Source organism: Strix aluco, chromosome 23 (assembly GCF_031877795.1).
Source record: "Strix aluco isolate bStrAlu1 chromosome 23, bStrAlu1.hap1, whole genome shotgun sequence".
Classification (NCBI taxonomy): domain Eukaryota; kingdom Metazoa; phylum Chordata; class Aves; order Strigiformes; family Strigidae; genus Strix; species Strix aluco.
Genome location: NC_133953.1, coordinates 661,097 through 675,440, shown reverse-complemented (window position 1 = coordinate 675,440; position 14,344 = coordinate 661,097). Strand labels below are relative to the sequence as shown.

Here is a 14,344-nt window from a genome sequence, read left to right as displayed (position 1 = left end):
GCCATCGTCTTGTCCAGACCTTCCCATTCCCTGTCTTCCTCTTTCCAGGTGCTTATCCATAAAACCGAACTCCAGGCACCCAAGTTCAGATGCTTGAGACCCTCCACCGTGAAGGCTCTTTCCCATTTTGCGATTTGCTGGCTTTGTTTCAGTTCTGTTTTTAATTTCTTAACTTAACCAGCTTTCATTTCAGAGTAGGTCTCAAACTTTGTTAAAGTCTCCTTAAGAGCTCTTTGCAGAGAAACCCGGTCCCGTGTAAATGGACGTGCAGACGGTTTTCTTGTCTTTTACGGTAATTTGTTCATGCTTTCAGTGAATTTTGGAAGGCTGTAAGGAAGAATTTGTCTTGACGCTCAAATGACCCCGTTCAGTTTCTGTCAGTGCCCACAAGCATTAAGGACTGTCCTTTTCCTGGGAACTGGATTGCGATCGGCCTGTGATTTCAGGGATGGCCCCAGGACTGGCTTCCCACGCGCGCGCCATCCTTGCCTGCCGTGTCAGGCTCTGAAGTGTCGTGGTTGTTCCTCACAAAGAGTGGTTTTGTTGTTTGCTCTCCTGCTGCAAACGTTGCAACTTGTTTGAGAGTTTTCAGTAGCCTCTGGGCTTCTAGGCTCTCCTCCACAGTAGTTTTCTATCTTTTCGGTATTAAAGATAAGAAGGGGAGGTGGGTGGTCCTTGGAGTGGGGACTGGCTATGACCAGGCCTCCCGTCGAGCGGATTTCCAGCACAGCTGGGGCCTGGCTGCTGCTGTTGGCTTGCCCAGGTCTGGCAGTGGCCCCGGCAGGGTTTCTGCCCCACTGATGAGAGGGTGATGCCCAGGAGCTGCTCAGCACCCACAGCTACAGCCCAAGGTGCTTCTTGAGTCCGTGTCTCCAGCTGTAAGAAACCCCCCTTGAAGTCTTCCGACAGGGTTGCGTTGGACAGGACAGCACCAGGGTGAGGAGCTTTGAGGAAGGGAGGACCTGGCGTGCGGCTTTCCCAGCCGTCCTCCTCGGCCGCTTTCCGTCAGAGCAAACCGTTGCCCTGAGGATCAGCACTGCGCGTTGTGAGGGTGCTGCTCCCTGCGGAGGACGGTTTGTCGCACCCAGAGACGCGCTGGCCGGCAGCTCCTCGTGTGCTGCACAAGCTGAACCGTGGGTCGCTTCGGTATCAGCCTGGCAGAAGGACTTTGGGATCAGGAGCGCATGGCTGTCCTCCTCTGTTTTTCTGTCACCTTTGTTTGCAGTGATGGAGGATCTAAAACCCCAAGGTCACTGACATCCCGCTGGCAAAACCTGGCTGGGTGCCCGTCACCTCCTTGATGCGTTTCTGTATTGGCTGTGAACTGCTGAAGAGGCCAGAAACATAACGAAAATGGGATGTTGTTCACCAATTCCAGCAGTTACTGCTCATGATACATAGGAAGAAGATTAGTTAATGCTGGTAAGAGAAATTTTTATATTCTTCCATGACACTGATCTAACACTGAGTCTTCTTGGTGTGTGTCTTCACGTCTCCTGCCCACAAGTTCAGCTGCTTCTCCCACAAAGAGCAGCGGAGGCTTCACCTCCCTCCTCGGGGCAGAGACCGGCACGTGTGTGTTTTCCAGGCAGCGTGACGCTGCAGAAACTTTTGCTCTTCAATAGTTAAGAGACTTTGTAGCTGGAAAAAATTAGGTCAAATTAACATAATCTCTAGAATTACATAGCATAGCAGTGTTGAAACGCTTTTTAAAGCCTCAAGAGACAACTGATACCTTAATTCCCATCATCACCAAAACGCTGAAATACTCTTCTCGTGCGACAGAAGTGCTTAGGTAGGAGACGGGGTGTTCCGTGTCTTGGTGGGGTGCGAGTCATCTGCCAGCCAGCCAGGCTGAAAACCCTTCCTCAGGAGGAGGAGGACTTGAAATCTGCTTTATTTTGTCTTTTTCCTCCAACTTCTTGTATAATACTGGCCTAATTCATCTCCCCTGAAGCCATAGAGTAGTTCTGAAAAACAGTTTTCTCGCTTTCACTTCAAAAAAAAAAAAGGGGGAGAGAGGGACTTGTGCTGAAACAGTTCCGATGTCCAGAGCTGGGGTTGTAGGCACGCTGTCCTCTCCACAACTGCCCCAGGAAAACTACATTCTGGGGAGCAGTGCGTGGGAGTTACGGAATTCATTTCCTCCTGCTAAAACTGTCCGAGAGAACAATCTGAAAGGGCTGGACGGCAACTGCACGCGCATGGTCGGTGCCTCCTCCCGTGCAGGTCCCACTGTCAGACGTGGTTTTTACTCGCTCCCATGCAGCCCTTCTCCTCCGAACACCTTCCGCCAGGACGCGGACGCGCGGTCCCGCCCTGGGAGTTTATCTCTGAGCGGTGACAGACGTGGCTCAGCGAGCACGAGCCAGAACAGGAGGGGCCCAACGGGAGGGTACAGGCAACGCACGGGGCGGGTGCGTGGTGGGGGCTCCGCGTGCTCCCCATGGGCTCCCTGGACCCACCCAAGCCTGGGGCGAAGGGGCCCGTAATTGGCCCCTCTTCCTTGACACACGTCCTGTATCACTGGCTCGGCCCGCAAAGGCACGCTGAGCCGATAAGGTGCTTTTCTGGCAGGGAGGGCTTGGGGAAGAGCTCTGAAGAGCTGACCCACTGCTTCTTTCCAGGAGAAGGAGAAGCCGAGCAGTGGTGAAGTTTCCGAAACAGCACGACCTTTAAAGCTTTTCCTCTGTCGCTGCTGCTTTGCTTCGGTGTAGGTGCTTGAGAAGATTTCCTGCGTGACAGTTTGATCTTCCCCGTACATCCTCCGCCTGCATTGATATTCCGACCACCCTTTGGTGGTTCAGCTGTTATCGCCGAAAAGCCCTTTTTTATCAGTTCGAATTGTCCTTGTGGCTTTGTTCATTAAGATGTACAATATGATACAGCAGAGCAAACTGCATAATTTGAATTACCCCTAGAGTCGTTCCTTGAAATGCTGGGCTTGGACAGCTGTTGTTTCCTGGGAGATAAAGGTTCTTAACAATCGCCCAGCCCTCGTCTTCGGGCACAGCACGGCGCGGAGCCTTTCAGCCGGCCTTTTCAGGCAGCTTTTGCTGCCTTCTGGTCTTGCTTAGCACATACACCTCCGCACCCCGGGATCTACGGTATTATTTGTACATGCACATTTGCATTTATCCCACTTTCTCTGCAGATGGATCATGCAGGTGTCTTGGCAACAGTTTCAGTGGAGACCTGGCAGTGCAACGCGCCTGCACGTTACCCGTATTTCAAGCCTTGCAGCGGATGCTGCCGGTTCTGCCCCCGCTGCCCGTCGCGCAGCAGTGTGAACGGCCAACTGGCAGATGCCACTATGGCCTCTCTTCAATGCCACTTTAGACCGGATTTTAAACCACACTGGTCCCTCAGAGTTTGTGGTGGCAGGTGGGGGGGGGTGGTGTTCAGTCAGCCGAAACGTTGCTGCTAGTGGTTGTAGGTTCAGACCTCCCTGAGGTGCTGAAGCCTCCTGTGCTGTGGAGACACCCCGCGTCCCTCCTTGGGGCTGGGGATTTTTCTTGGCAGGAGCTGGTGGGCTCCGTCTGACTGGAAGGTGTTGACAAGTGGGTGAGCTCCAAAGCAGGAGCTGTTCATCGACGCCGAGTGCCTGTCACCCCTTGCCCAGGGGCCCGTCGTAGCTGAGCTCTCTCTTGGCCCGTGCCGGCGCTGGACGAGGGCAGCAGCTCTGTCTGCCCGGCGTGGCCTCGCCATGTGCCAGCTCTGGGCGTCCACTAAACCCCACGTTTTTGTGTCATCTCAGCTACTAGGGAAATAATAACACATGGGAATCGGAAGTCTTTGAGGAGGAATAGTGTAGCCGGTTTTCAAAGCATAAATTCGCGTGCGGGAAAACTTCCTCAAGGTGAGGAAAATGGATGATTTCAGCCTCCATAGAAGTTTGTTCTTTTCTGGTTAGAGCTGGTTGTGTGACAACCTGCAGTTGCTCGGGGTTTATTCCAGCAGAACTCCGCAGAGGTGGTGGGCAGGAGCAAGGCAGGAGCATTCCTCGCTCAGATGACCCCACGGTAGGTTGTGGGAGGCGAAGAGGCAGCGTGGGGATGGCCCAAGGACGCGCGTCCCAGCCGAACCGCCGCTGGGCGTCTCCTCAGGCACGGGCGGGTGTGTGTGTCGCCGCTGGTGTCCGTGGGGAATCGCACCCTAAACGGGACCCACACTCCTTCCCAGCCCCCTCAAACGTGGGGCGGGTGGACGGCTCCAGCCTGGCTGCAGGGCTCCCTTCACCGTGTTCTCTCCCCGTTTTCGGGGTGTTCCCCCTTGTGGTGTGTCCAGGTGCTCAACACCACCGTGCAGGCACTCAGCCCGGTGATTTGTTCCCCCAAATCATTTATTATTTAACTTTTGCCTTCCGTTGAAGCCTCTGCATGTCCCTGGTGAAATGTCAAGTTAATTTAAAGAAGATGCTGTGCTCTTCTGACATTTTCATCCAGGATGTGACTGCATTAAAGGGAATAAAGGAAGAGAGAGTAACTGACAGGCCTGGTACAGAAAATAAAACGAAATAAGATTCAGTCTTTTAGTGCCACGTCCAGTCGGTAGTGAGCACGGTACTGTCATGTCTGCTCTTCGCGGTGGTGACACAGCGTAAGCGGTGCAGAAACCGTCATTCTGCCGGGCAGAAAACGTGCGTGTGTAGGAGAGCGAGGGCAGAGGGAGCTGGGCAGAGGGCCTGTCCCCGCCGGGTGGCACGGGCCACCGCCCCAAGCCGAGGGCTTTTGGGTTTGGGTTTGAGCAGAGCAGTGGCAGCGACCACCCCTGCCTGCACAGTGTGGTGTTGGCTGCTGGTGAAACCGTGGGCAGGTGTGACGTTCACACGGTTGGGTTTAAATAAAGCCCAAATCCTCACAGATCTTTGTGGAAAAACACAAAAAGGCGTAGCCGGAGCCACAGCGCTAATTTCAGAATATTTTTGTTCTTGTCACACACAACTTCCATACAGATTGTGATTATTTTTGTGAAACATCTGGTGCGCAAATCAAAGTGTCTCTGGGGTGCATTGCAACATGCTCGCGCGCAAAAGCTTTCGGCGCGAGCCGGAATCGCGTTACGGAGGATCATCACAGAGTATCATCATGCAAAGTACGTTTTTATCCATCCTTCCGAGGAGCGTTTAGCGAGGGAGAGCGTTTGCGCCCCGGGGGGGTGTCAGCTCCTTTGCCCCTCGGCCCGCTCTCTCGCCATGTCATGGCAACGCAATATCCCTGCCGATGGCCAGCGGGCACTTGTTCGGGGAAGGACGGGGATCTTTGTAGGGCTCTTTACCAGCCTTAACGACCTGAAACAAAGCCACAATCCTGGTTGTAATAGCGCGCGCTGGTCCCTGAGGCTGCTGTGAAAGCAGCAACGTGAAGGAATTCACGCTGGCCCCGGTCAGTAAATGTGAAGTAGTCTGGAAAATCAGGAAGAATAAGAGCTCCACAAGTCAGTGATCAGATTGGTTTTTGTTTTCAGTACAGAAAGCCATTTAAAAAGCAATATATTGAACGGATATCTATACTTACTAATAACTCTTTCAATTTTTTAAGAAAAAGGGTATTTTGCTGTTGTTTTGATGATGTGCAGTTGTAATTCTCCTCACAATAGCTGTGTGTTTTTAAGCTCCAGTGTATCATGTGCTTCCGTACGGCTGCAGCACGGCAGCTCAAGCATTCAAGTTAGTGAATTTAATTTTGCTGCTGGGGTTTTAATATTCCTCCACCGTGCTCATTCTGTTTGAGGCTGTGGACTAATTACGGACGAGTTTAAAGGGCCCAGTCTGTCACACTCCACAAACAGTTCGAAGTTGGAGAGAATCCATTTGAACAAATGAGGAGGCTTGGCAATGGAGCTCGTAACTCAAGTAAATGTTGCCCAGATGCCTTCATGCAGTAATTTTATAAATGTGTGTATATATATGTGTGCGTGCGCGCTTGTGTAGCTACCTAATGAGGTGGTGAGTGCCTAGCACTTGGGTGTCATCCGAGTTTTCTTAGCTGGCAGGTAGCACCATCTGTGTCGCAGGACGCTGTGTGCTGGTGCCGTTGCTCGTGAGCGGCCTCAGCAACCGGCGTTCCTGCGGCCGGCGCCGAGAGAAATCACAGTGAGAGGAGATGCGTGGCTTTAGAGAGGCCAATGGTTCCTTTCTTGGATGCCTTCATCAATTATAAACCTGTCCTCTGGTGAATTTATCTACGTGTAGATTTTGAAAGACCATTGCATTGTTTTACTTCTCCCCATAGAGCAAATTTTGTTTTTCTGATGAGAATCGGGAAGAGAAGCCTTTATCTTGAGATGAGAAGTACCACATTGAGCCTCTTTGTTTATGTGCTTTCTCCGTTCTCTGCTTTGCCCCATCAAGTAAACCAGCCCTTTTTGCGGCACCAACTTCAATTAATTTTAAATCCAATTGTTTTAAATGCTGAGCATCAGCTTCATGCAATCAGCTGATCTTTAAGGCCCCTTCCAACCCGGAGCATTCTGTGATTCTCTGATTGAGTGACAGCTCCCCACACCTATGGCTCGGGACCAGAACGGTGCTTTTGAGTGATGGCAAAGCCTTTCATTGGCTTCGTTCAACCTTTGTTAAGTCAGAAACGTATCAAGGACTTTCTTATTGGTCCATATTGGAGGAGAAGAGATGATTTTTCTTCTAGGATGTGGGGCAGAAGCCTAATCTCTGGGGTGCTGCATGTCTGGTCCGGCACGTGAATGTGACTGTTCTTGAAAGTGAAGCAGAAGTCACTGGCACATGCCTGGAAGTCAGGGAGGCACATTTAAAGTCAGCCAGTCCGTCTTAAAATTGTAGGTTGTCTTAGCAGCAGCATCGCAGGGCGGGGGCTGTTCCTTGGTGCGTGAGGCAGAGCAGCGGTGGAGTTGGGCAGACGTGGTTCTCCATGTGTTCATGAATGTCATGCCGAAGCAACGTGACCATGTTTCTCTCCTCACCGCGCGACCGCTGCAGTCGCGTGCCTGCGTCGGGGCCGTTCTTTGCTTTTCTTTACCATGAGATGATTCCTCTTCGGAGCGCTGTGTGTGTGCGATCCTCCTTCTCAAAGAAGATCTGGGATTGAGAAGGACTTCCAGGAAACTCCTTCTAAACTTTAACCGGTCTGTGTTTCCTATTGCAATCATCCAAACCATTTGCTAATCATAACTTTGTCATTCCAGCTGCAGCCAACATGTTGTTTGACTTGGATATTTGTTCGCACTTACAACCGCTTGAGAACTTTATTTTTTGTAACCTGTTGGTCTCTGTCCCCAGACGGGGAAGCGAGATGCACTGTCCAGTTTGCACTGTTTCTTGACTAATATCTCTTCCAGCACGTCAAGTTTGCTTTCAGCAGATTCTCTATTTAGCGTAAAAGCTGATGTAACTTTTTTTGTTTCAGGAAGACAGTAAATTGAGACTATTTGTAGATGCCAAGATGCTATCTCAGGAATTAATACTCAGTTTTACAACCCTTTCTAAACAACAGCTTTCCCCCCACCTTCACCCCCATTTTCCCCTTCACCATTTGCTTGGTTAAAATGAGGCATCGCTTGGGGATTGCAACCCGACAAGCAAGAAAAGCCCCGCTCTTGTTCTCCTTCCGCTTTGGACGGCTTCCCTCGCAGCCTCCGCCAGAGCTCCAGCAGGAGAACAAGCGCTCGCGTCTTTAAGCGTGCGTTAGGCTGGATTGCCAAGCTGAGAACAGTCTATGTTGGCAGTGGAAACAGGCTAATGACGGCTTGATAATCTGTTATGCAAATCTTGGTGCAGTTTGTTAAATTGTGCAGGGTTTATTTGTTTTGCTTCCATCATTAAAGCATGTAGACCTTGTATCTGTAAGTATTGTGTACTCCTTGTATGATTCTTGTCTCCACTGGTGCTTCAGGAATTCAGGCCTGGGCTGTCCTCAGCTAAATTGCCAAGGGACGGGTCCTCCTTTCCCCACTGCTGCCCGTGCCCGGGTGGGAGGACTGTCCGTCCGGGGCTCCTCGGACAGCATCTTAACAAGGGGAAACGCCAATGGGAATTGTCTGTCGTTGCTACAAAACTCAAGCTCAGGGCCGCTTTGCAGAAGGACGTGGTAGAGCGCTGCTCTGCGCTCACTCCTACAATGTTACTCGTTCAAACATTGCCTGCATCGAAGCGAGGAGAGTCGTGCGAAGCCTCGACTGAGCTGTCAGCTCGAGGCTGTCGGTAGGGATTTGCAGCGTTAGAGTTACCTTGGGAGGAGCCAGCCTGCTAAAGCAAGAGACCGACATCACAGAACATGTAGAACCCGATGAAGAGTAAATGAGTTTCAATATAGAAATGACCGGCTTGTTTACTTAATGTGAATAAATCAGGTTTAGACCTATTGGTGTAGAGAGAATACAGTAGGACCCTGTCAGAAAAAGCCTTCAGGTTTGGGTCAGCCTTTAAAATTGCCTGTTGCGAGCACCTGGTGAAACATCTCTCCGTTGGCAAGGCAGCAACGAGAAATTTCCAGCAGCACGAAATATGTGTGGAGTAAAGGCAGCCTTAGACTAGCGACCAGACAAGCTCCAGTGTATTTTAATTACCTAGAACTGGGAAGCAGTTAACGGGGGCAGCAGAGGGACTGGTGATGTCTGTCTGCATTTGCCAAGTCTAGAGCACACTTGTTACGCTGAAAACGTCGCGCATCGTACAGGTGCATGGCTCGGCGCAGGCGAGCCCGAGGGCCGCTCCCAGCTGCGGTGCTCCAGGTGAGGTTTCCAGCAGGCTCTCGATGTGAGCATTTGCTCCCCGCCTCCAAAAGGGCTCCAGGGCTGTGCTGTGTACTGACACGTGTGGAGGTTCCCTCGGAGGGAGAAGAGGTGGGGGGGTCAGGCCCTGGTGCTTCGCTGCAGGCAATGTTTGAATGCATGAAAACCCTTTTCCAAGTGTCGGCTCTTTGTCCTGGTCCTGAGCTTCTGTTTTGGTCCTCGCCAACTAAAGCGTTGGTGTTGGTGTTCTCCCCCGTGTCCTGTTCCCCTGATTTTGCAACCACCAGTAATTGTTCTGGCAAGGTCCTGAAAAAAAAGAGAAAAATTTACTGTTTTCCTCAGGCTCATAGCTTTTGAACTGGAGGCATGTCTTCTAAACAGTGCAACTCACTTCAAATGCTTTTTGCCTTTCATTTTATTATTGCTTGTCACGCAATGTTCTTTGAAAGCTTGCTCATATATTATCTGTTCCATTTTTTCCATTTTCCCTTTTTTTGCATGCTGTTCCTCCTGTTTCTTCCCTTCCTCCAATCCTCTGTTCCCGTGTGTAGACACAACGGCGACGACAGAACCAGCAGTTCACGGTTGGTATCACATTCCTGTTTATCTTATTTCTCAGCGCTGCTGAGTGGCAAGACAAGCCTGGGAAGGGGAAGCAAAAGAGGGAAATGTAGTCTTCAAGGGAAAACCGTTTCAGGTGGACTGATCTCATAAATATAACAGAGTTTTTAAGGCTGGAAAGTCTGTCTGGTCTTGTCATTTCTGTTGTGAGCTTTGCAGCCAGTTGCTCCAGTGCCAGGCGAGCCCCGATCCCCCAAGCCCCGCGGAAACGGTGCACATGCCCGAGTGGTGCTGAGGGACCGGGCCCTCCTCCGCTCCTCTGGATGACCGGGGCAATCGCTTCACATGTGAAAAAGGGATCCGGCCTCTGAAAACAGGAATTCAAGTTTCATTTTTTAAGAGGTGTGGGAAACCTTGAGTGTTTCTCTTCCATTTTGAGTTGACACGGCAGCGCGTGCGGCGGACCCGCCGGCGCGGGGCAGCGTTGGTTGTTCCGGGGACGCTCCGCAGAGGAGCGCTCGCCGTGGGGGTCAGCAGTGGAGTTGCATTGTTACGCTGCAGAAGGAGATGGGGAAAACAAACAGCAACACTCTCCTGTCGGCATAGCAGTCTAGCAACCTAACCCTTCTCATCTGCTCAAGGCAGCCGAGCTAACAGCTTGACAGCTTCCTTAGCTTCCTACATTCTCAAAGTGAGCCTAAATAGGCACTTCAGACTGGAAGTTGAGCATACCGTTTTTTGGCACGAGCTCGCTTTTCAGCTAAAGAACCAAAACCTCTGACAATTTTAATTAAGGCTAATCCATATTTGAGTCTGCTATTTTAGTTCCTTTTCACTCTGATAAATCGACTGTTTCTTCTATTGACAGAAATCCGTAATGCTGAACAACCTCTTTTTCCGGCCTGTCGCCAACGCAGCGGCTCTTGGGCGATGGCAGAGGGAGCAGCAAGGAAAGGGGTGGTTGAGTAGTGACACCCCGTGTCAAGTGGAGGGACAGGCACTTCTTGTCCCAAATAACTTACCTGCTTGGGTGCACTTTCCCACTTGACATAAAAATTGGAACCTTCAGGCACGCTCTGTTTTCTGTACATTGCTGATCGCCCTGGATGCGTTTAATGTCAGGATTTGGCATCAGCAATTTTGTAGCGACTGCCATGAAAGTCAGGGCCAGGTAGTAAAGTCCAAGTGCCGTCTCATCCCACAGTACGCTCACACTCGGGAGAGTCAGGTGGAGCCAGGTCGATTACACCATCGTTAAGCCATGGGGAAGCCTCCAAGAGCTGATCCTGAAGGTGGTTTAACTCCCCGCAGCTCTGCTGAGCTGGGAAGGGTCCGACTGTTCTTCCAAGTACCAGCCAGGTGCTTCGCTCTCTGCGAAGCAGGTGAGAGCAGTCAGGAGAGCCCTGGGGCTCAGCCCAGGAGGAGGCCGCACGCGCTGCTCCTTCCGTGCCCCGTGACTCTGGGTGTAGCCGCGGCTTTGCACCGTGCCGGTGTGGCTGCAGCCTTGAGTGTAGGGAGAGCGGTCAGGGCAGAGTCGACCCCAGTTTGGCCAAGATACTCTGCTGCCAGTGCTGGAATTGGCTCAGAAAGGGTAGATGCAGGCAGGCAGAAGGACAGTGGCCCGCAGCATCAGGAAATAGTACAATTTTTTTCTGTTTTTCTCAGGCAACCTTAGAAATGTGCAGGAACAGACGCTGACCCCTCAATTTGGGAAAGATCCAGCAGCCCTGACAGCAGCACGGCTTCTGACGTCATTTCTAGACGTCTCGCTGAGCCTTTTCTGGCACACAACTGGCGTTAGGCCCCGGCGTGGGGACGTGCCGGGACGGCTCCGCGCCGTCGCTGCCAGCCGAGCTGCGAGGCTGCGGCACGGGGCAGCTGATGCGGAAGGGCACGCGCAGCCCCGCAGCCCTGTCTGTAACGCAATTCCTGACGGCTTTCGGTGCTTTTACTTGTGCTGGGGCAAGCCACAAAAAGCCTGTTTTTTGCTCAAGGACGACCTCAGAATGTTGCCACCTCTGTGGGGGAGGAGTGCTGCTGTGAGGAGCCTGACGGCTGAAATGCCAAAGCGATCCCGCTCAGATGAGCCGCTACAAACTTTCCTGCCTTAAAAGCCAGCCAGGTCGCCCAGAACTCCCCTGTGCTTGCCCTCAGGGGGTGCTTTTCCCGTGAAGACTCGGGGGTTTCTTGCCAAGCTTGTGTTGCTGGAGTGTGTATGGAGTATACCAGGTGTTTCTGTATGTTGGCCATTTGTTACCGATGTCCGATGGGAGTGAGCATGTCTGTGAATGACTAGAAATGCATGGGCATGAACTACAGCCAAATGGATTTTCTCCAAAAACGATTTTAAATGAATTGGGGGAAGAAAAAACAAAACTGAAACGAAACCAAAAAAAAACCCCAACCAAAAAAGAGATTGATAGCAAAGAAAATGCAATGTAAGGCTAGTGTGGAGCCAGCTCAATACTTCAATCGGGGAAAGGATTTTTGAGTCCTTCAATTTTTTGGAGTGTATCCTAGAGGACTGGGGGGGAGAGGAGTCCTGTATGTGTGTGCATGTCAAAGCGGTAGCAAAGCCCCTGCCATTCCCGTTTCCCTCTGGAATGGAGTTGACGGCAGCGATGCATGAGTGACTTAAAGCACGAACGTTGTTAACTCTTTTGTTGAAAAATGAGAGCTTAACTGTAAATTTTCTGATGCACTTTCTCCTTTCTCTGCACTGTTCATTGCCAGAACTCCAATAACAGCATGGTCATGGCCGGCAGGAAGGCTTGTGCTTCTGCTGCACCGCACTAAGCCGGGTTTACCCAGCTTAAGCCCTCCTTCCCTCTCATTTTGCCCTTCCTGGTGTCAGGGTGCCGGCGGGGCCGAGATGGCAGTTCCTGCCTGTTTGCAGCCGAGCTGTGAGCAGAGCTTGGTGGAGCCGGGAGAGTAATGTCTCCGAGAGTCGGCCGCCGCCGAAGCCAGAAAGAAAGCACTTTTTCTGCCGTCCCCGCCCTCTTCTCCTCTCCCGCCCCTCTCCCCCTCAAAATCAACGTGTGAGTTTTGAATTCCTCAGCCCCTCGGCAGGCCGGGGCGCTCGGCCTCGGCAGGGCTGCCCGTCGCGGGACCCCTGGAGAGAGGCCCCAGCTCACGTTTTTTTCCCCTGCACACGCAGGACATGTATACGCAGCCACGACCTCCTATGTGATGGTCTTTTGCTACAGTGAAAGCAATGACTTAATTTCACCACTTTTTCCCAAATTTTGACCCAGCCCTGTGTAAGCAAGCAGCTTAAGGAGCTCCTGATGGCCTCTTGAGGGGCAGGGGCAGCGCCCGCGGCAGTGGGCTGTGGGCAGCCCTGTGCATACGGACGTGTGCTCGGCGACGGGGAAGCCCGGAGCCGCTTTTCGGCTCCCCCGCCGAGGCAGAAACACGGCGCTGCTGCCTCAGCACAGGCAGAATTTCTGCTCATCCTCACGAAAAGGTAGGGTGAAAAAAAATCTCTTCTGAAGCTGGCAAAGCAGGAAGTCTGGAGTGAAGGTTAAAATAGCGAAAGCATCCCAATGGTGAATGAAGAGTGACAAGGAAATACCTTGCCTATAATATAGCAGGTAAATTATTTTATAAGCTGGAAATTCTTCCCCAACCATGTGAATTTTTAATTACAGCCTTAGCAGGGTTCTGCACAAGAGCATTGAACACTACTGTGTTAAGCTCCTGTTGCTTTTTCTGATAGCGCCTGGTCTCTGACAAGGAGTTTTCCTCACGCAGAGCCAAAAGCGCAGCCGTGCCGGAGCGCTGCTCGCCTTGCAGGGCTCGCCAGATGCTGCGGCACTCGAGGAAAGAGCCTTGGTGCTTTCTGCCTTAACGCTGTCAAGTGGCTCTGCAGCTCCAACTGCCCTTTTTCCTTTTGAGAACACCCTACTTAAAAGGGCAACTAATAGTAAATACATCCCTAAATATCTCTTACGGATCCAGTCCTTGGGGCAAGGAATAAAACATCACGGAGCTCTGCACACGTTAAGATTTCCGTGCAGTGCCGTGGAATACGCCGCATAAAGCAGAATCCCGAGCTGCTTATTTACAACTTGATACAACAGAGAATTGTCCTTTGCCCACAGCCTGGAGGGAGCTCAGGACGTGGCCCAGAGCCTTGCTCTGGTGGTAGCAGCCGGCTCGTGGCCCCGTTCAGGCACCGGGCCGGTGCGCCCGTGCCAGGTTTAGTATTTGACGGGGAAACGGCGGCTGAGCGACAAGTTACCTTTCATTTATTGAACAGGAGTTGTGGCAGACTTTGGATTCATTCTGATCAGAAGTGAAAAGAAGGGGCTTTAATAGGTGATGTGAAAGTTTAATGAGAAAAATCAAAAAGTAATTTACCACATATTTAAAATGCCTCACAACAGGTTTTAATACTGTTTGGTGGCATTTCTAAGTATACCAGGTGCAGGTAGAAACTGAATTGTTGAATTGTTACATTTCCTTTTGAAAAAGACTTTTTTGCTTCATAAAAAATGCAGCGTTGCCCTTTTTCATTATTGAGAAAATGTAGCTCCTTTTAAGTGAAAGGGAAGATTCTACAGAAGCAATTTTGGAGAGAGAAAAGTTGAATGGCTCCTCTTCTGAGCCCAGGTTTGCATGTCCCATGCTCTGTGAGTCAGCTGTAATTATATTTATATTTTGTATTAGAAAAGGGGGCTCCCTGCACTCCAAGAGCAGCGCACCAACAAAATTCATGCTATTAATCTAAACGGCTCCCCCGATAACTCTGGCCGTAGCTTTCAGGTGACTTGATGTGTTTAAAAAACAGTCACTGAGAATGAGTTTTATTTTTAACGAGCTGTATGTCCTCGTGCCTTGCTGGCGCCTTTGCAGCAGGGACAGTCTGCACGTGGCCTGTGCTGCGTTCACATCTGTGTGGGCGCGGGGGGCAGTCTGCGAGCGGACGATGCCAGGGTGCCAAATCACCACGGCTGGTACTGTCTCCTCATGGGAAATTTTTTTTTTTCTTCGATAATGCACTTGCTTTAGCGGCCAGCAGCGAGAGTAAGGTGTGGCAGGCACCAGCCTGCGCAGTAACACTGCGCCACCCCTC

The 14,344-nt window shown here is 51.4% G+C and overlaps 1 protein-coding gene across 6 annotated transcripts in view; it reads left to right on the top strand.

Moving 5' to 3' along the window:
- CADM1 (cell adhesion molecule 1) overlaps positions 1–14,344 on the top strand; it is a 161,555-nt gene that overhangs the window by 133,942 nt on the left and 13,269 nt on the right. For 4 of the 6 annotated variants that reach the window (XM_074848643.1, XM_074848641.1, XM_074848639.1 and 1 more), the window contains one exon: positions 9,258–9,290. The exons of the other annotated variants lie outside the window; for them this stretch is intronic. In XM_074848643.1, coding sequence (XP_074704744.1) covers positions 9,258–9,290 — 33 coding nt within the window. The remainder of the gene's footprint in view (positions 1–9,257; positions 9,291–14,344) is intronic. 6 annotated transcript variants of the gene reach the window in all.